The sequence below is a fragment of the Salarias fasciatus genome, unplaced genomic scaffold (assembly GCF_902148845.1).
Source record: "Salarias fasciatus unplaced genomic scaffold, fSalaFa1.1, whole genome shotgun sequence".
Lineage (NCBI taxonomy): Eukaryota > Metazoa > Chordata > Actinopteri > Blenniiformes > Blenniidae > Salarias > Salarias fasciatus.
This window is the reverse complement of record NW_021941401.1, coordinates 199034-220473: the sequence shown is the minus strand read 5'-3', so window position 1 is coordinate 220473 and position 21440 is coordinate 199034. Positions and strand designations below refer to the sequence as shown.

The 21440-nt window shown below is 42.7% G+C and overlaps 1 protein-coding gene and 1 long non-coding RNA gene across 2 annotated transcripts; both read left to right on the top strand.

The window, feature by feature from the left end:
- Positions 1-9516: 9516 nt before the first annotated feature.
- Positions 9517-10844, top strand: LOC115385733 (uncharacterized). Its single transcript, XR_003931162.1, has 3 exons — positions 9517-9714; positions 9791-9860; positions 9936-10844. It is a non-coding gene; the product is annotated as an uncharacterized LOC115385733 (long non-coding RNA).
- A 7793-nt stretch (positions 10845-18637) lies between these two features.
- LOC115385726 (natterin-3-like) lies at positions 18638-19892 on the top strand. Its single transcript, XM_030087794.1, has 2 exons — positions 18638-18731; positions 18805-19892. The coding sequence occupies exons 1-2, from the start codon at positions 18638-18640 to the stop codon at positions 19890-19892; spliced, it is 1182 nt and encodes a 393-aa protein (XP_029943654.1).
- The last annotated feature ends 1548 nt before the right edge of the window (positions 19893-21440 follow it).

Sequence of the window (21440 nt, the reverse complement as noted above, 5' to 3'; positions counted from 1 at the left end):
CGAATGTGATCTGTTGAAGACATGCTGCACAGATTATATTCCACACAAGTTTTCAGATATTTTATGTTAGCAATCATGGGTTGCATTGAAGCAAAAGGTTTTTTTCCCCCCATGAATTATTAAGAAAATGAAAAGTTAAATTACCACTCAGCCATATTAACTGAAAAACAAACACTGAAGAACAAAACCCACTGAATTCATGTCAACATTTTATTTGATTTATTTGAAATTTTCCATTTTTGTGACACAACAAAAAAAACACTGCTGAAGGTGGATCTCGTCCTCATGTGGACCGACAAATCAGTCTATTGACTGAAACTATTTTCACATGTTCCAAACAAATATGGCTGCTAACCTGTGTGAGTCCTCATGTGGACTGACAAATTATTCTTAAAACTGAAGCTTTTTCCATGTTTCACAAGAGTACGGCTTCTCGCCTGTGAATCTTCATGTGGTGCGACAAATTGCCCCGCACACTGAAACTTTTCCCACATGTTCCACAAGAATACGGCTTCTCACCTGTGTGAATCCTAATGTGGCGCGACAAAATACACTGTTGACTGAAGCTTTTTCCACATGTTTCACAAGAATACGGCTTCTCACCTGTGTGAGTCCTCATGTGGAGCGACAATGTCCTCCGCTCACTGAAACTTTTCCCACATGTTCCACAAGAATGAGGCTTCTCACCTGTGTGAGTTCTCATGTGACGCGACAAATGGCCCCGCTCACTGAAACTTTTCCCACATGTTCCACAAGAATGAGGCTTCTCACCTGTGTGAGTTCTCATGTGACGCGACAAATTGCCCCGCTCACTGAAACTTTTCCCACATGTTCCACAAGAATATGGTTTCTCACCTGTGTGAATCCTAATGTGGCGTGTCAAAATACACTGTTGACTGAAGGTTTTTCCACATGTTTCACAAGAATACGGCTTCTCACCTGTGTAAGTCCCAATGTGGAGCGACAAATGACCCTGTCGACTGAAGCTTTTTCCACATGTTTCACAAGAATATGGCTTCTCACCTGTGTGTATCCTCATGTGGACTGACAGAGAACTCTGTCGACTGAAGCTTCTTCCACATGTATCACACGTTTTCCTCTTATCAGTAACTGTTCTTACCTTCTGACATAGTATTGTTTTTTTACGGACAGGTTCACCACATGTTTCCTCACATTCAGCCTGCTTCTCTGAAACTGGAAAGTCAATCAGTTTGTTCTCATGGTGGACTTCAGAGTCCTGAGACAGGAGCTGCTCAGTGTCTGGTTTTTCTTCTGGTTGACTCAGGTCACTCTGCTCTTCAACAGAAGGACCCTTCCAGGTTTCACTTTTAAACGTCACAACAGGCCGAGCTCCCGTCTGGCTGGTACCGGGATCCCCGTGCTCCTCCATCTCTGGAGGCCCTGGTCCTGGTAACTGAAGAAGCCCTGGCTCGTCTTTTATCTGTGGGGGTCCTGGTTCCTCCGGTTCCTCTTTAACTTGTGGAGGTTCTGGTTCGTCCTGTTCTGGGCAGTAGTTTGTTTCCTGCTCCTCTCTACAGTCACGGTGCTGTTGGAGCTCTGCAGGGACAAAAAAGGACAAGATAAAAGATGACTTCATTACTTGTACAGTTCAAGCTTAAAAAGAGGTGGTTAAACTGAAAACGTTAATTCAAATTTCAAAAACAGCATAAAGTCGTCATATTATTGCTGGATGAGCACCTTTAGTGGCTGAACGAGTCATTTCATGGATGAACTTCTTCTGGGTGGTGTATTCACTCACCTTCTCTCATTTTCTCACAACATTTAGTTTCAACTGTTTAAGTTCCATCAAGCACCTCTGCAGCTGGATGAAGGAAGCAGCGCGATATTGGAAAACACTTGACATTGAGATTTTATTTCTCATCCTGATATATATACACACTGCCTCGTGGAGAGTGGGAGCCCGTCGTCTTCAAGGAAGAAATGTGGCCGGAAGAAAATCCTGAATGGTGGAACAGTGGAACTCGAGGCCACGCTTAAAAATGAAAGCAAGAGCATTTCACCGCGGGCCCGCCACCGTGCCGCGAGGCGCGGCCGGGTCCGGGAGGCCTCCTCCCCGGGGGTCGCGGGGGTTCCTCCGCGGGGCGGTGTCTGACGCCGCCGCAGAAGGCGGGTCGGTTTCGGAGGGGGTCTGGACTCTGGACTCTGGACGCGCGCCGGGCCCTTCCCGTGGGTTGACTCGGCTGGCACCTAGCAGCTGGCTTAGAACTGGTGAGGACTGGGGGAAACTGACTGTTTAATTAAAACAAACAAATGACCATTCTGATGGACACTGTGAGGAACGAGGCTGAGCACTCTCAGCGTCTGACTCAGAGTCAGTTTCTGGCTCTGATGGCTCAAATTGGTAGAGCTGGGTCCTGATGAGGCTGTTATCGCTAGCTTCCATTGTCATTGCAGATGTCACTGTCACAGTTACACGGAGGCGGCTCCCCTCCCGCGTGTGGGCGTGGTTCCAGTGCTTCTAGCTGACAAGCCCCCAGCGTTTGACAGCAGAGAGAAGTGCTCGTTTTTCCATGATTCTGAGACCTTATTTCATATACTTAGCAATTTTTTTAATCATTCAGATTTGGCTCAGTGGTTAATGATACATGTTTATGCAGTGTGACAAACTCATAACACAAATTTATTTCTACTTTACTCGGACTTTAAAGACATTTGGTGTTTCACTGTCATGTTACACAGTCAATGCACATTGTTAAAGCTCTGGCTTATATACCCTTGAGGAAAAAGGACATGCTGTGTTTACTAAAGTGGAATACGGTGCTGGGATTAAAATTCCACACCAGACGGAGCCCTGTGTGGTGTAGTTGAAGTAGAGAGTGGGGAAGAAGAGTGAAAGTCTTTGGAGTTACCAATCTGCTGAATGAAGGTGAGTAAAATATTAAAAACATAACACACACAGATCCTGCTTCCTCTGTGGTGGATAAAGCAAACAGCCGTAACGTTGGAGATCCTCCAGCAGTCACACTCACTGTTCATTCACACTTTCACATACCGATTCTGTGCAACTTGATTTCCGGTTTGAAGATGGCTTCCAGCAGTCCGTGTCGGGAATCAATCTTCTCTTGATACTGGATAATAAGATGTTCAAACAGGTTGAAGATTTCCACAGCAGCAGCAGTTAGTCTGTGGGTGGTGACATCTCTCGCAGACTGGTGGGAATCGTCACTTCCAGCATCAGTAGCACTAATCTCAACAAGATCTTCCTCCTCTTCAATGTGTGGAGCGTCATGCTCTTCCTGCTTCACACTTGAACTCGTCTTCTGGGTACTTCCGTGTTGCTGTGGACTCTCTGGAGGGAAACAAGACAAAGACCCTGATGAGATGGACGTGAATGTTTCACAGTGAGGCAGGGATGAGACAGGACAGGCTACATTGAAAATAGAGACATTTAAAAACAAATCAAACTGCTCCTTTATATAAACCTGATAGTCGCTGTAAGGTTTAAAGAATAAATGAGGAAGCTGTCTGTCTAGCAATGGAACACACACACACACACACACACACAACATAAAATGCCCAGTTAAAGGACGTAGCAGCATTTTGAAGCTCTTTTCTGGGGACAACGTGCAAGGTAAGCCACAACGTAATGTGTATCAGAAAAATATTTCTTAAATCTTTGTCATTAAACAAATTAAAGCACCAGATAACAACTCATAACTGACAGTGTGTCAGTTGTGAGCAGGGCCGTTTCTAGCTTCATGGGGGCCCTAGGCCAGATGTTGTCTGGGGGCCCCTATTTTGTCAGACTGTGAAGAAGAGATTCCTAACCCTTTAGATGGTCCACTAAGCCCAGGCTACAGTTAAAATCAAACGTCTGAAGAGTTGAGCCACTCAGGCAAGTTAAACCGATAAAACTATAATACGAGGAAAACCATCCTCTACATGTCAATAAATAAAACAGATTGAGTGTTTATAAAAAGAAACACGTTTATTTCAAATAAGAAAACATAACAAGTTTTTAAGCAATACAGTATTGACTCATAACAAGATCCTTATAATAGGTGACTTTAACATCCATGTGGATGATTCTGGTGATAGTTTGAGTAATGCGTTTATTGCAGTATTAGATAGTATCGGTTTCACTCAAAATGTTGATGAATCCACTCATAGTCACAAGCACACCCTGGATCTGGTCTTAACATATGGGATAGAAGTCAGTGACCTAAATGTTCTCCCTCAGAACCCCATACTCTCAGACCATTTTTTAATTACTTTTCAGGTTTTGATTGAAGACTACTGTGCTCAAAAAGATAAAATTCAGCTGATACGGACATTATCTGAAAAATCTGTGGCTCGGTACAAAGAATTGATCCAGCCTGCATTTGCTGCATTATCTTGTGAACTCACAGAAATGAGCTTATTGACCAGTGGTGATAATAGTGATCAGTTTGTTGACAGTGCTATGCACTCACTAAAATCTGCCCTTGACGTAGTGGCCCCGTTGCAGCTGAAAACCAATCGACCCAGGCGCGTTGCTCCATGGTTTAATTCTGAAACCCGTGTTCTCAAACAAAAAACTCGGCAATTAGAAAGACTGTGGCGTAAATCTAAATCAGAACAATCTCTGAAGGCCTGGAAATGTAGCTTGCTAAGCTATAAACAAATTCTTTTTAAAGCCAAGACATTATATTACTCTCGTTTAATAGAAATAAACAAAAATAACCCTCGGTTTCTATTCAACACTGTAGCCAGACTGACAACCAGTCATACTGTAGTGGAACCAGTAATCCCAGAATCTTTAAACTGCCATGACTTTCTTAAATTCTTTAATGATAAAATCATAACCATTAGAGGTAAAATCAGTGAAGCGCTTTCCTCAGATCAAGCTCAGGGAATCCAGCCACTGCCTCCACCTGAAATACCTGAAATACTAGATAGTTTCTCATTAGTAAATGGGGCTGAGATTACTTCAATTGTAATGTCTTCTAAAACCTCAACCTGTCTCCTAGATCCAATTCCAACTAAGCTTTTCAAAGATATCCTTCCAGTTATCTTAAATACGATCATAACTATAATAAATACCTCTCTAGAAATTGGCTATGTGCCACAGTCATTTAAATTCGCAGTAATCAAACCACTGCTGAAAAAACCTAATCTCGATCCTGATATTCTAGCCAACTACAGACCGATATCAAATCTGCCTTTTATTTCAAAAGTCCTGGAAAAAGTTGTGGTTAAACAGCTTTACTGCCACCTACAGGACAATAGTTTATTTGAGAAATTTCAGTCAGGATATAGAGCTTATCACAGCACTGAGACTGCGTTAGTTAAAGTCACTAATGACTTGCTATTGGCGGCTGACGCAGGTCTAGTCTCAATCCTGGTTCTCCTAGACCTCAGTGCAGCTTTTGATACAATCGACCACAATATTCTCCTGCAGAGGTTAGAATGTGAGGTTGGCATCAGAGGAAAAGCCCTCTGCTGGTTCAAATCCTATTTATCTAATAGGTACCAATTTGTTCACGTTAACCAACAGTCCTCACCGTGCTCCCAGGTCAGTTATGGGGTTCCTCAAGGGTCCGTGCTCGGGCCAATTTTATTTCTGTTATATATGCTTCCTTTAGGGAACATAATTAGAAGTCACGATATCAATTTTCATTGTTATGCAGATGACACACAACTGTATTTATCTATGAAACCTGATCAAACTAATCAAATAGACAGACTCAGTGACTGTATCAGAGAAATTAAAACCTGGATGACTACGAACTATCTCCATCTGAATCCTGGCAAAACAGAGGTCATTATACTAGGCCCCCATAAACTGAGAGAGTGTCTATCCAAACAGATTATTACCTTAGATAACGTCAGTGTATCCTCCTCCTCTACTGTGAGGAACCTCGGGGTCTTATTTGATCAGGATATCTCCTTTAAAGCACACATCAACCTGGCTTGTAAAACAGCATATTTCCACTTGCGCAACATAGCTAAAATAAGAAACATTCTACCTAGAAGCGATGCAGAAAAACTCATCCATGCATTTGTTTCTGCGAGATTGGACTACTGCAACTCCCTTCTCGCAGCCTGCCCAAAAAGTGTATTAAAAAACTTTCAGTTGGTTCAAAATGCAGCCGCCAGATTATTAACTGGAACTAGAAGACGTGAACACATTACTCCCGTTCTAAAATCTCTTCACTGGCTTCCAGTCGAGTTTAGAGTTAGATTTAAAATCCTTCTCCTCACTTACAAAATCCTAAATGGGATGGCTCCAACCTATCTCCAAGATGCTTTAACGCCTTATCAACCAATCAGAGCACTCCGCTCTCAAAATGCAGGGTTACTGGTGACTCCTAGAGTCTCTAAATGGACACTAGGTGGAAGAGCCTTTAGCTATCAGGCACCATTTTTATGGAACCAGCTTCCAAGTGGTGTCAAAGAGGCAGACACAGTCTCCACATTTAAGGTTAGGCTCAAGACGTTTCTCTTCGATGCAGCCTATGATCAGGTCAGCTAGGGATTCTAAACTAAACTAAACTAAACTAAACTAAACTAAACTAAACTAAACTAAAACAAACCAAACCAAACTAAAGTAAACCAAACTAAACTAAACTAAACTAAACTAAACTAAACTAAACTAAAACAAACCAAACCAAACTACAGTAAACCAAACTAAACTAAACTAAACTAAAACAAACCAAACTAAAGTAAACCAAACCAAACTACAGTAAACCAAACTAAACCAAACTAAACCAAACCAAACTAAACTAAACTAAACTAAACTAAACTAAACTAAACTAAACTAAACTAAATTAAATTAAACTAAACCAAACCAAATTACACTAAACAAAATTAAACTAAACCAAACTAAATTAAACTAAACTAAACTATACTAACTAAATACTAGTTTAAACAGTTAAGTATCCACAAAGCTGCCCCAGGAGCTAGAATGCTGTGGGAAGTATGGTGCACTGAGCCCTGTCCTCTAATGTCTGAATGTTATTCCCTTTAGTCCGTTCATTGCTTTTCACCTGCTGTCCCCCCCTTCGAGGGGGAGTCTTCTCCAGTTTCAGTTGCTGACTCCACTATTACGAAGGCCTATGAACAAGCTCCGTCCGGACCGGGAGGACACCCCTGTCGGTCCTGCCCGTGGACTGGCTTCGGTTCTACTGCTGGGATCCGTGGTTCTTGTGCTGGACCGTCCAACGAACTGTCCTCAACATTGTCCTAGGCTTTACTTCTTATTGTCTCATGCTAGCTGTTGCCAAAGCTGTCCGTCCCTGGGAGAGGGATCCCTCCATACTGTGGTTCTCCCCAAGATTTCTTCTTCTCCCACTGGGTTTTTGGAGTTTTTTCTTGCCGGATGTGAGGGTCGAAGGCGGTGGTTGCTTCGTTCTGTCTCGTTACTGTAAATATTGACATATTACCATTATGCTTATTCACTGTTTTTACTTTTACCGACAAATGTAACATCTTGAAGCCTCTGAGGCAGCTGTTGTTGTGATACTGGGCTATACAAAAATAAATTGATTGATTGATTGATTGATTGACAAATCAACATGTATTTTAAAGTGCAACAATCAAAACAAACCACTGCTTAAAATTGTGAGGTGGGGTTATGGAAAGGTTGAGTAATGGAAAAATTTGACCTGGTTGAAGTTTACCATCAATGAAAGGGGTCTGACCGGGTGTGAGCACACTTGCCAAGGTAGACACAACACAGGGAGTTGCTCTCAGAGTTTGTATTTGTATCTTCTTCTGCTCCAATGCTTCCTGGGCAGAAAGAGGTTCTGATGTTAGCGATTGTTCTGGAGCTTCCTGGACAGAAGGAGGTTCGGAGGCACTTGATGGTCCTGGAGCTTCCTGGACAGAAGGAGATACCTGATGGTCCCAGGGCTTCCGGGTCAGGATGTTCGGACGATCACTCAGGCTCGATGTCTGGAGCTCCGAAATATTTTAGAATTGCTCCTGCAAAGACAAAGCTCAGTAGGTTATCAAGCAAAAAATAGATCCTGAGTACATATTCTGTTTTATTATTAGTGTTGTTGCAGTAATACAGAAAATTAAAATTACTGGCAATCTGTTTTTATATTAAACATTGTGATGTACAGTGTCCCTTTAAAGTTTGTATCCAGTTACAAAGTGAATTTGACATATTAACCTTATGCTTATTCACTGTTTTTATTTTTACCAATCAATGTAACATCTTGAAGCCTCTGAGGCAACTGTTGTTGTGATACTGGGCTATACAAAAATAAATTGATTGATTGATTGACAAAGTTGCCACTTTTTAGAGTTTTCTGCAATAGTTTACAAATTGTACTAAAGTAATAAAACTGAGACAAAAAAAACTGCCACAAAAGTCTGAAATAAGGATAAAACGCCATGAATAATATTTATACATCAATTAAAACACAATAATCAAATAAATTCCTTGTATTTGTTTTTATTGGTTTAATCTTGTTTTATTATTTGCTTTATTGGCTTTAAATGATGTAGTTATTTTTATTCATATGCTTTAATTTTGTTGGAACACACTTTGGTCACTGTATGTGTTGTAAAGGGCTCTATTAAATAAATGTTGATTGATTAATAGATTAAAAACAAACCTTTAAAACAGTTCTTTAAATTAAAAACCAAACAAAACAGTAGCAGTTTTAAGAACCATGTAGAGACCTTGCCCTCCAGGCTCGGTCCCTAATTACAGCCCTATACAATACACACTAAACTTAGTAAATTAATTCTAACTAATCATAAAATAAAGTGTAAAATATTTTGAGACAACTTCCACTGAACACTGACAGAGCAGACTACCACAACAACATGCCCTCCCTCCTCTCCTCTCCTCCTCTCCATCCATCTGAATGAACGGGTCTACGGAGTCAGCCAATCATTCCCACGGTAAGACAGGCCAACTTTCATGACACAAACATTAAAGCTGAGTTTGTGACGAACAGATAATATCCGGCAGCAGGCTAACATTTATCCGACGCTAGCTAGCTGGCAAGTGGGACAAATAAACAAACTTGCAAAAAAAACACACAAAAAAAACTTCGTTTCACCTCCACCTCTCCAGCCCACATCACCAACAAATGACTTACCTTGATCCTTTGAACGTTTTTCTTCCTCATTCTTCTTTTTCTTCCGTTTTTCCGCTCCGCTGGGATTATTTCTTTTTGACGCCATTAATGCCGGGCAGCTGTCAATCATTCCCATCATACCTGTCGGCGGCCGCTACGTGACGTCACTTGCTGTGTGACAGTGCGGTCCAACAGACGCCACAGAAGCACCAGCCACAGCTTATCATTGCAGTTTATTATATCCAACGTTTATTTTTAAGCATATAAGAGGTGTAATAAACACAAGAGCTAGCTACAGATAAAAACAGGACATTTCAATTATCCTCAGAAGAGGTTGAACATGCAGCTTTGGGGCCCCCTGGTGGCTTGGGGGCCCTAGGCATTCGCCTAGTTGGCCTATAGGAAGAAACGGCCATGTATACCATCATACATGTAGCAGGAGGAGGCCCTCTCCTGGCTTGTAATAATTAACCAATCCCGCCAGGGGGAGCTGTGTATAAAAGAGGGCCATTCTCACTGGTGCAGCCTCTGCCGCTGAGTCTGGAGTAGACCCCGCCCCTGGGCTTTCTCACTTCCTGGTGTGAACCGTGTGAGCCGTGTGAGCGGTGCTTACCTGTTGGGCCGCGTTTGGGGATCAATTCCCCCTTCATCTGGGTGTCAACTTGCTGCTAGATGAGTGAGTACAGCTCTCCCTCTGGAGTCACAGCCCTACTGTCATGATCAGCTGGCAGTAATCAGCTGTTTGTGTTTAGGTGGCTGTAGGGAGGTCGCAGACTCCCCACCTCTCCTACAGGGCGTGTCAGTTAAATGTTTGTTTGCCAGGTACGCAGTCTAGACACCCTCATATTCTTAGCTGGTTCGTGCAGGTGTATGACTGCCCTTTTTATTGCTTATTAGGAGCGGCTAATCTGCCGTGGAGCCCGCCAGCTGTTTTGTCCTTCTGGGTGGCTTCGAAGTCCAGTGTTGGCACCCATAAATACGCCTGGACTGCCTCTGCTCCTTGGAAGTCCGCCGTCTGCAGGTTGCTGCACCCCTGTCGACCTGCTGGCTTCCTGACCGAGCTGATTACACGCTTGTGGGACGCCAGGAATACACAGAAGCGATCTGCTTACTTTATCATCTTTTCTTTTGATTAAGTATATTTGGGTTAGGTGTTGGTATATTTTGTTGTTCTTTTGGTTATTGTTTCTTTATTTAATTGTGTGTTCATTCTTTGTTATTTTCCAGTTACCTTTGTTTTTGTTCGGGTGTGGCAGTTACCGGTTTGCATTTATTTATTTTACTTGTGAGTTGTGGCTGCCCGCCCACTTGTGTTTAGTTCATTCAGGTATTTCTTTTTTTGTTTGAATGCATGAATGTGAGGGAAAAACCCTTTTTAACTCCCCTTGTCTTTTCCCTCCCTTCCAGAAGCTGAGCACGACGGTGGCGGCATCGGTGTCCCTGGGTGGTGGGTCTCCCTCCTGTGTGATGTGCTGCGCACCCCTTTTTGTTTGAGTGTGTTCACCTTTATTTTCAGCGAGTGAGAGTGTCCACGTGTGTCTGGGGTGATCCTTCAGAGGCCTTCATTCCCCTTACTACCCGTGTCCCACCGGTAAGCCTCAGCTCCTGTTTGGGCTCCCCCTCTTCCCCGTCTTTTAAAGAGAGTGAATGTGTTTTTTTGAAATTTGATATTTAATAAAGATATTTTCTGTTGGCCAGAACCCACGTCTCCTGCTTCTTAAGCCGCAAACCTGAGTGTCCTCACCAATCATTACTTTTTAGTTATTTCCTTGGGTGCAATTCCCAAGGTGGCGTTGTCTGGCTTCTTTTCACCCGATTCATCTCGCCACATACATAATATATAAACAGTATATCATACGTCTATGCTGTCTATGCTTCTTCTTCTTCTTCTTCTTTGGGTCAGACAGGTGGTACCAGCTGTGAAGGTGCATTACTGCCACCTTTTGCGCGGGAGTGTGACCCAAAGTTTATGACATCCCCTGAAATTCTGTTTCTGATGCCCATCTCTTTCAGATACTTGAGTCGATTGCTGCTCTCGTTGGTTAGTCCCCATAAACTCTCCTCTGTGGAGGCAAGGCATTGTGCTTTCGGAGTTTCCACTGGTTGAAGAATCTCATCTTGATACGTGCATAGAGAGTGGCAACCTGACATTAATGTGTCCATCAATTAAAATGTTGTGCACAGTTTGGTTTTATCACCATCACCACAGTGAGTTTACATGAAATGTTATGTAATTTGGAATCAGACTGATCACGCTTGACAACAGGCTGTAGGTTCATCAAACTGGTATATCATGTTGACATAGAGTCTTTCCAGGATTCCACCCTCTGTTTGCTGGGATCAGACAGCTCCAGAGTTTCGTCACTCTGAACTGGATAAAGACGGGACAGAAGATGGATGAATGGTCAGTTTGACCCGGTGCATGTTTAACTATCCAAAAGAAGTCCGAAACCAAAGGTAAATCCTAACAAGCTATTGTGGCAGGATGGGTGTGTTTAGTGTTGTTCTCAGCCTATTGGCTGGGGGCGCTATAAAAACCCCTTGTACGTCTGTATTGTTCTCTGGTTCTTGCACTTCCGGGTTGGCTCTGGCTGGTAGCGGTGCTCTGTAAGAGCAGGTAAAGGCTTGCTTCCGTTCTATGAAATATAATATCGTATTGGTCCTGATGAAAGTCATGTCTTGCAGTATCGCGATGGCTTTGGGGGAGCGCGTCAAGCGTATGCCGCAGCAGCTGTAGGTCGGGTGCGTGGTGGTCCGGTGCTAATTTGAGCATTTGCCCCGCTAATGGATGTAGAAGCGGTATGTTGTTGTAACTTTCTGTTTAATCAACAGGTGTGCAGGCTGTAACAAACCCTTCTTATTTATTAGGTTCTGCCCTGTTCGAGCCCCATTTCCAGCGCAGGCTCATCACGGCTGTCTTTATATTTGTCCGTCCTGGAGCTGCTGTTATGTTAAATGTTTATCCTGAATCGTGTCCTTGATACGGTGGTGTGTTGGTGTGGGCCAACCCAACCGCACACGGGACTTCTGATGGAAATGAAGCGCTCGCCTCTAAGTGTATTTCAAAACGATAATTTAAATGAACTCAACTAAGAAGAGAATAATTATTGTCAACTTGGAACCTTTGTACTCCTTTTGTCAACCGGTGAACCCGTGTGTCCTTTTGTGTCATTGGGAAAGCTGAGGGGAACAAATACAATCATCCAAATTGGCCTCACACACCCACTCTGTTACACTATGTTTGTTGTATGTATTTCATACTATCTCCATTAATAACTATTCTATGAATATTTAGACCAACGGTGTGTTTTACCTCCTACAGGTTCAAGTAAGTCAATCGCTGGGAAAGTCTTTGCAAAGGTTCTCTTAAACAGACAGAATAAGGTATCAGAGTGTCCTGCCTGAAAGCCATTGTGGTTTTAGGACTGGTTGGTTAACAGCCGACACAATCTGTACTTTGGGTCAACTGCAAGAGAAGGTTTTTGAATAACAGCAACAGCTGTACATTGTCGTCATAGACTTTTCTAAAGCATTTGACACAGTTGATCGAGCTACACTGTGGGAGGCGCTCATAGTCTATGGCTGTCCTGACATAAGGACAGGTCACAATCATTCTCAAACAGTTCCACGACAACATGTCTGCAGTAGTCTCTGTTGGAGGGGACACCAGTGCTTCCTTTCCAGTATGTCACGGAGTCAGGAAGGGGTGTGTGTTGGCACCGATCTTGTTTGTGATATATCTTGTTGCAGTTCTGGAGTTTGTGGGTAGCAGAACTACGAAAGGAGTGTACATCAGGTTGCGATCAGATGGTAGTCTCTTCAGCCTTGCTCGGCTACGAGCTGCCACTAAAGACAAAACTGATCTGTGTGAGAGAATTGCTTCATGCTGATGACTCTGCCTTGGTTGCTACAAATCTACAAGATACACAAGAGATTACCAATCTATTTGTTGAAGCAGCAATATGCTTTGGTTTGCGAATAAATGCCTCCATAACTGAGCTTCTGTAGTAACCACCACCGCACCAACAGCCTGAGCAACCAGCCGTAGAGATGAATGGTGAGACCTTGAAAACAACTGCCACTTTCACCTACCTAGGGAGCACAGTCACCAACAAGAACTCATCTGAGGCTGAGCTTGACCGGAGAATTCAAGCTGCCTGTAAGGCTTTTGGGTCACTACAGCAGCGACTCTGGTCCCGACACGACATCAAGCTCTGTACAAAGATCAAAATCTACAACACAGCTGTATTGCCATCATTTCTATATGGCACGGAAGCCATAATCCTCTATCGCTGACACATCAAACAACTAACATATGTGCAACTTCGCTACATCATGCACATTAAGTGGCAAGACCGTGTGTCCCAGATGTCGAATCACTGGAGCGAGCGGGAGTGGTGGGTGTAGAAGTTTTGTTGGCTGCAGCTCAGCTACACTGAGCTTGACATGTCTGAAGTCTGTTCAGATTGACAGCGATACTTGGGAGCAGCAAGCTCCAATGACCGTCCATTTTCACTACAGTGGAACAACCCACTCCAGCGGCGATTGCTCTAAGACTGCAAGGGAAGCTCAACTTCCCCTACAATGTTAATAAATAAGTGGTTCAATATTTGCTGTTGTGTGTACATTTCATTGATATGTGCTACAACACGTTCATCTTTTGTTTAGAATCAGCTACTTATCACAGGTAACTGACTCGCCTTTTTCTCACTCACCCTCGCAGCGGCATGGCATTTTAAACAGTCGGACGCCGAGCGTCTACTGGGAAGCTGGAGTGGGTTGTTCCACTGCAGTGAAAATGGACGGTCATTGGATAATGCTGGGCTTTGTTCTGCCTATCGGACACCAGGGGTCTGGGGCTGACCCGGACGCTGGGGTTCTGCATGGTGATTGGATGATCTGTCTGAAGCTTGATTGACAGCAAAATGAGCAAATCAGCAAAGTAAAAAAATGCACCAAAGGCTTCTCAAGTTTTTCATTCTGTTGTACTGAGTTGATCCGGAGGCTTTACTGATTCTCAGAGACTTTGTGTTTGTGAAAATCAACTAGAGTTGTGTTTGGAGACTCGTTAAGGTCACTCTGCAGTTTCTGCCCCCATCAGCAGCTGCAGAGCTTCTCCCCTGTCACACGTCACTCACACTCAGGCGGTCACACAGCGCTCTGGCCTCGCGCAGCAGCTCCAGCTGCTCGCAAGCCACACACAGTGGCAGACAATGTGAATGCTGTCGACTGGATTTTGGCAAAGCCATTTGATGGTCTTCCTTACGAAGAGAAAATTAGCGTTAAAGTGCAGGGCAGATCGTCTCCTAAGACTGAGCTGGTGCAAAAGGTGGGGAAAAGTAACAGGTCTTTTCAGCTGTCCTGGTCTGACAAGGTGAGCAAGCTGACTGGTAGTGCTGCCACCAAAAATGTACTGTTGGCCATGCCTCTTGATGAGACCATCTCAGGGATGTGTTGTCTGGTCAAAAGTGGGCTTTGAGGATATGTTTAACTTTGACAGGGCATACAAAAGACGTGAAAGCTAATAGAATTTACATGCAAATAAACAGACCCATGTTACAATGTAGGCTGAAAATGAGCTTCCCCTCCTTGGAAGACCAGCAGCTGCCACTGCCTCAGACAGGTCCAACTGGCATGTTGTTCTGCATCAAACCATCAAAAGTGCTGAAGAGAAAAGAAGAACTGATTATCTGTCTGCTCACGATCGCCGTCACACTGTTCTAAGTGCCAGTAATGTCACCTGTGGCAAATGCGGGCGACCATGTAGGTCAAGAGCCGGTTTGATGGCTCAGCTACGTGGATGCAACAGATAACAAACAACACTAATCATCAAAACACCTCTCCACCTCACTTGTCCTCATCAAAATCGATGGACTGCCGAGGATGACATAGACGAAGTCGTTTTTTTCCAAAAATACACACGTTCAAACATTTTTTTAATTGTTTCAGCACTTCATTACTTTTGAAAGACCAACATCTGAAACAATAGTTTTAGATCACATTGAAACATAACATTTGAGTTTTGCCTTGATTCTTCTCTAGGCTAATCTAGCATAATCTGGCATTTCTGACACCCTTTTACCTCCAGTTTGACTGTGGGGTCAGACTGACCCGAACAGTATCTCTGTGATATAAACATGCAGGGGGTGGTTGCAAATATGTGAAATGACCCATTTTCATTTTATATGTTGATTACACTAATTAAGTCAAGTAGAAGAAGTTTCATACTGAAAAAATAATTTTAAATATTTTTCCGAGATGTTCAAACTTTAAAACGGGTCAGTTTGACTCGTAACATAATAGGAGAGATAAACTGTCCTCCAGTGATGGATATTTCTTTACATATGAAATCCTGATTTTGGAATTTGAAGTTACTGAAGAAGAAAATTTAAAGTTGATCAAAAATGTCTTTAGATTATCAGGATAAAATAATAAAGATAAAATGAAAAACTTTAAGAAATACATGCCCCCAGGATTTAAACCTGAACATTTCTAACTGGGGAAGACCATGAGAATCCTGCTTAGACTAATTTGTCATGTAACATTTCTGCAGTTTACTCATGTTTCGATTTCACTCCTTATCAAAGAAATTTATTGTGGAAGGTCTTTGGGAAATGAGTCTTCATATAAGAAGATATAAAGATGAATGTGTTGATTGTGTCAATATTTCTGACTCAGTTTTACTGAGTCAGAAATGTCAGTAATGACCGTGGAGCAACCCGGGGAGACAGACTGCATGATTGACCCTCAGGCACGCGCACTGCTCGTCTCAGACATAGATCACAGCTTGTTATTCCAGTGCGCTGCTGCCCCCTGCTGTTCTTCTCCTGTACGTACAATTCAGAGCAGTTTTGACTTTTAAATTTCAATTTAGCAAAAAACAAAACTTTACATTTCGTAAACACATATAAAAAACTTCTTAGTGGAACTGTGTGTGTGTGTGTGTGTGTGTGTGTGTGTGTGTGTGTGTGTGTGTGTGTGTGTGTGTGTGTGTGTGTGTGTGTGTGTGTGTGTGTGTGTGTTGATCCATTTTTTCCTGATCCAGATTTTTTCCTGATTCCAGGGTTTGTGCTGATCCAGGATCTGTGGTCCAAAAATGTGCATTTCCTCATTATGAATGTGTGTGTTCTGTCCTCTGTGTGTTTGTCCTGTAATGGACTAATCACCTGTCCTCCCTCAAAGTTAGCTGGAATGGGTTCCATCAGCCAACAACCCTGAACAGGAGACAACGGTCAGACGATTGGATTTTGTTAGTTCTGTAATAAAGCTGTTGATTGTGATAATTTTCATGCATTTCGCTCTCAGTTCGTCACCCGTGGCTTTGAACATTTCTATGAAAACCATGTTTCAACAGAGGTCAGTGACCTACTTGTAATAGAAGGAGTCTTGGAATTGGAAGTTTGCAGGTTTGATTCCCACTGCGGACAGGTCGCCACAGGGGTGGGCAGTCCACTGCTTCTGGAATGTGTTGCGTACTCTTGGTTCACAATGAATCAGTTAGATGAAATGAACAGGGCCCATTTTCGAAGGGGACCTATCTTGAAAATGACAATAAGAAAACTGCAGTCGTTGTCCCAAAGTAATTCTGAATCTGTTTGACACTGGAATTGTATATTTAGTTGCCTGTCGGTTTGTGATGAGACTGAACCTGCACCTGGCTGATTAGGTCTGGTTTTTTCATGACTAAGGACATTTATTAAGGACAAGGAAAGTGTTGCATGTTAGCTGTGAAGATCGATGATACCGAAGGACGGGTTAGAGCACTGAGCTGATAACTGACCACTTTATCTTGAAGTCTTTTGCTGTTGATAATCCAGAATCTTATCCTGTATTTTACTTGCATTTCTTTTCCAATGGGTCAAGGTTATTGGAATCAATGTACCAGTAAGTTCTTGTAGAGTTCAGTTTTCATAACACTGGAGAAAGTCTTTTCTCAGTTTTATCTGTTCTGATGTAATCTACACATGTGAAATCTCAGCCAGCAAGTTTGAACGATTTATTATTTCGTCACTTTCTGCTGTACAACTATGAAACAATGGACAGCAACACTGATTTAACTGGTCTTCTTTTAAAATTATTCCCAGTATAAATAAAGATCAAATTAAAAACTAAAAAAGAACCTTGTTGAAGGTGTAGTAGTTTTTTCAGGCATTTGCTTTCATGGGATCATGTATTGGTATATTTTCAAAGTCAAAGTGCAGAACAGCTGCAGCAGTTTTACATTTCAACGTTTATTTAATGCAAATGTCTGATTTTTGGTTTCGTGTTGAACACTGTGGACGATGCATAGATGGTCTTTAGTTTACTGCATTGCTTCACTCATGAACTGTGTCTTAATTTCTTCACCTACGAGTGTACCCAACGACCCAGGGTTTCAATCTCTGGCCACAGTCTGTTTGTCCATCCTCTCTATCCTGTAACCCCGCCAGCAGAAAGACCACTCCTCCCAGTCTGGTTCTGCAGGTTTCTCCCTTTCAAAGGGAGATTTTCTTTTCCATGAAATAACTGTTTTATTTGGACACTTCTTTTTTCAGAAAACACAAAACATCACGTTATCCACAAATGATCATTTTAATAGCTACTAGAACTACAAATGTAAGCAGATTTTCTTTATTTTGACAGTTTGACAAGTTAACCTACATTATAATTTCAGTTGAAGCTGGATGGTTAACAAAAAAAGGAGAAAACGCAGCATTCCTCATAGTTCAGGTTTCTTCCAAGTCAACGCACCTTAAAAGTTCTTCAGAGAGATAAGAAAATATCTCTTATCTTACTTGTCATGTTGCCTCACAGTTCTCATACACCCTCTTTAAGTGACAGAGAAATGCAATTTTAAATGGTTTAGTAATGAACAACAAACTCTAACTGATGGAGAAACATGTGAAGGGGAAGTAATGCAGTCAAAACAATTTGCCTGTTAATAAACCTGATTCCACATGAGTTTTCTGGTCGAAGACAGATTCCGGAAGGACTTAAAGTGTTTTATGATTGAGCCATAAAGCAGCTATATAAACCAGGAGGAGACTTTCGGCCGACTCACCGCAGAACAACGTGAGGGTGAGTGCTGTTCAGTCTCTTCATCTAACGTCTGTCAAACCAAACAGAGTCATTCTCTAATGTATTGGTGTGATTGAATCAATGGAACAAAGCTGGCTTTATTCAAAATCAGACCAATGGAAGTGAGCCTGTACCGAAGCGAAGAATTCACCAGACGCCATCGAGAATGGATCCAAATTAATGATGTGATGTAATTTAAATGATGAAACTCATGAAAATGTAACAGAAATTTGAGCTTCAGAAGTTCATGTTTGGAACGATTTACCATTTGAATTAACGACATTAATAGTGAAATTTTCGGATATACTTGTTATTCTACACCTATAATGGCTGTAATTTCTCCTCATGAGTTGAGGATGTCGAGTGTGTGTGTGTGTGTGTGTGTGTGTGCCTGTGTATTTGTGATAGTATCGAAGGGGAACGTTGAGTGTGTGATTTTTATGAGATTGGATGATTTCGCTGTGGTCAGGGTTAGGGTGCTTGACACTGACGTGTTGAAGGGGAGCCTGTTCATTGTGTTTCATGGTTGGTTTCTCCGTCAGATGAAGCTGTCGGTGTTGCTGCTGCCGGCCCTGCTGGCTCTGAGCTCGGCCAGCCTGAAGAACATCGTCCTGAAGAGCTCTGAACACAGGAGAGGTGAGCTCTTCATTCAGTATCTCTGATGTTCTGACACTGACCGGATGAACATCAATTCGTCTCTTTCATTCAGTGTCCTTGCTGAACCCGGAGCTGGAGGATCAAGTCCCTGAAGTGACGGGCTCCACTGTGGTGTCAGGTCCCCTCAGTCCTGTGGAACTGGAGCAGCAGGACGATCTGCCTTCGACGGTTATCTTTGGAGATAACGTGAACCTGGAATGGCTGAGCTGGCAGGGCTCCCTGCCCAACGGCGCAGTGGCCATTTACAACGGCTACACCGAGCGCACCGACTATGTCTGCAAGTTCAAGTGTGAGGCTGGTTTCTACAACCCGAGCCTAGGCCCCTACTGTCGCTATCCGTACGGGGACAGCGAGTATTACGCCCCCGAATTTGAGATCCTGGCCAACAAAGACAACTTTGAGTTCCTGGAGTGGAAAGAGGGTTCCTACGGTTCAGTGCCGCAGCACTCAGTCAGAACCTGCCCCGGAGTGGGCATCTACGTCGGGAAGAACAAGTACGGGTTGGGGAAGGTGGTGCCTCAGTTTGAAGCCTTCTTTTTGCCCTGGGAGGGGGATGAGTATTGGTATAAGAGCTACCAGGTCCTGACCATCAACAGAGACGCCTACACCCAGCACATCAGTGATGTGAAGTACGGCCTGGACGACGTGAACGTCTTCCAGTACCCTCCTGAGACCATGCGCATCTCCGGGGTCACCAACAACGAGTGCCAGACGGTGCAGCAGACCGTCACCATCTCAAAGACCTCAGAGGTGGAAACGACCTGGAACATCGGCCGTGCCACCATGCTCGGCATCACCGGCAGCATCACGGCCAAGATCCCCCTGCTGGGCTCCGGCGGCATTGAACTGAGCGGCGAGAAGACGCTGCAGTTCTCCAGGGGAACCACCGTGGTGGAGTCCCTCAGCCACTCTGTGTCCGTGCAGCTCACCATCCCACCAAACCACACCTGCAGAGTCCGGATGGAGGGACGCAAGCTCAAAGCCGACATCCCCTACACGGCACGCCTAAGCCGGACCTACCGCAACGGGGACACCCAGTGGACGTCCATCTCTGGGACGTACGACGGAGTGCAGATCGGGGAGGTCCGAGCCGTGGTGGACCGCTGTGAACCTGTGGTGGATGCACAGCCTTGTCCATGACAGACTGACAGACAGCATCTGTGAACTCTGACATCTTTCCTGAAGTTCAACAAATAAAATTGTAGCTTCCATTTGTTCTGTCCTGAATTCAACATCCTTCATTTGAACTGGAGTCTGATAATGACTTTGACAGATGGTGGAGAATAAACTCATGGTGGCACTTTAACATTTCCCTATCTCATTCTTTTATCTTTATAGCTTGTAAACGACTCACTTCAAAAAAAAACAAAACAAAACAAAACAAAAAAAAAACTTCAGCACAACAAGCTGAACAACTTGAAACAACTTGAAAAAAGTCTTGGATGAAGTAGGATGGATGAGTATACTAAAAAGATTGGGATGAGAAGAACTATTAAATTTTGCTGTCAGACATCTATTAAGCCATGTTCTGTAAATCATACACACTTGAATTTCCTATCTATCTATCTATCTATCTACCTGAAACATGATAAAGCTAAATATGGTAATAAAGAATGTTTTACTTCTTTACTTTGCCAGGCGTCATTCATGAATGTACTTTTTAAAAAGCATATATAAATTTGCTAAATACATTTTTTAATGAATATATGAGGATAAATGTTATTCCAGGTGAAGGGGTCAAGCAAAATGGAATTAAACAATGTTGAAACAAATCTTATGAATCCATAAATATATTTGTCATATCTTAATAATCTTCGGAAAGGTATTTTCTTCCTTTCACTCGGATTTGATAAAGCTGTCACTTAAACTGAACAGACTTTTTAACACAAACCTGGTGTGTGTCTGTGGTTTATCCAGCTGCAGTCCTAAGAAGGGAAAACATGCTCACATTATGTTTTTTTTTTTTATTTTATTTATTTATTTGAGTAACATGATAAAATAAAACAAATCAAAATCACATCAAAAAAACAGAAATACAATGGTGGGACTCAAAGGGAGCAGGTGGAAGTTCAAAGAACTTATAACAGTACCCCCCCCCCACCCCCCGTCCTGCACAATCAACAATCCAAAGTAGAAGAAAACAAAAATAATTTGCACAAATAGCGTGCTCATTCAATTTAAGGATAGCAACAAAAAACTGCAAACAATTTGCACAGTAGTGTACTCATTAAGTCTTTCTCAGGTGTTAGCCATTTAATTATTCTGCATATTTCCGCATAAAATAATTTTTATATGTCTTTTTAAATTGCCCCAGTTCCTTACAGGTTTTAATATCATTTTCTAAATTATTCCATAGGTCCACGCCACACCTGGTTATACACATGCTTTTTCAAGTTGTTCTAAAGTAAGGTTTTTTTTAAGTCCATCTGTCCTCTCAAATTATACGTCCCTTCTCTTGTACAGAACATTTTCTGGATATGTTCTGGGAGTATATTTACTTTAACTTTAAAGATAAATAAGTTAGTCTTAAACTCTATTAGGTCCCTGAATTTTAAGATTTTTGACTGGAGAAACAAGGCATTTGTATGATCACGATAACCAGCGAAATGAAGGATCCTAATTGCTCTTTTTTGCAGTTTATACAAGACATCTGTGTTGCTTTTATATGTATTTCCCCAAACTCCAGCA

What these genes read in the sequence shown, in the direction of transcription:
- LOC115385726 (XM_030087794.1), top strand. Translation starts at nt 18,638, where the DNA reads ATGAAGCTGTCGGTGTTGCTGCTGCCGGCCCTGCTGGCTCTGAGCTCG. An exon ending in GAGCTCTGAACACAGGAGAG is followed by an intron (nt 18,732 to 18,804) that starts GTGAGCTCTTCA and finishes TCTTTCATTCAG; the next exon opens with TGTCCTTGCTGAACCCGGAG.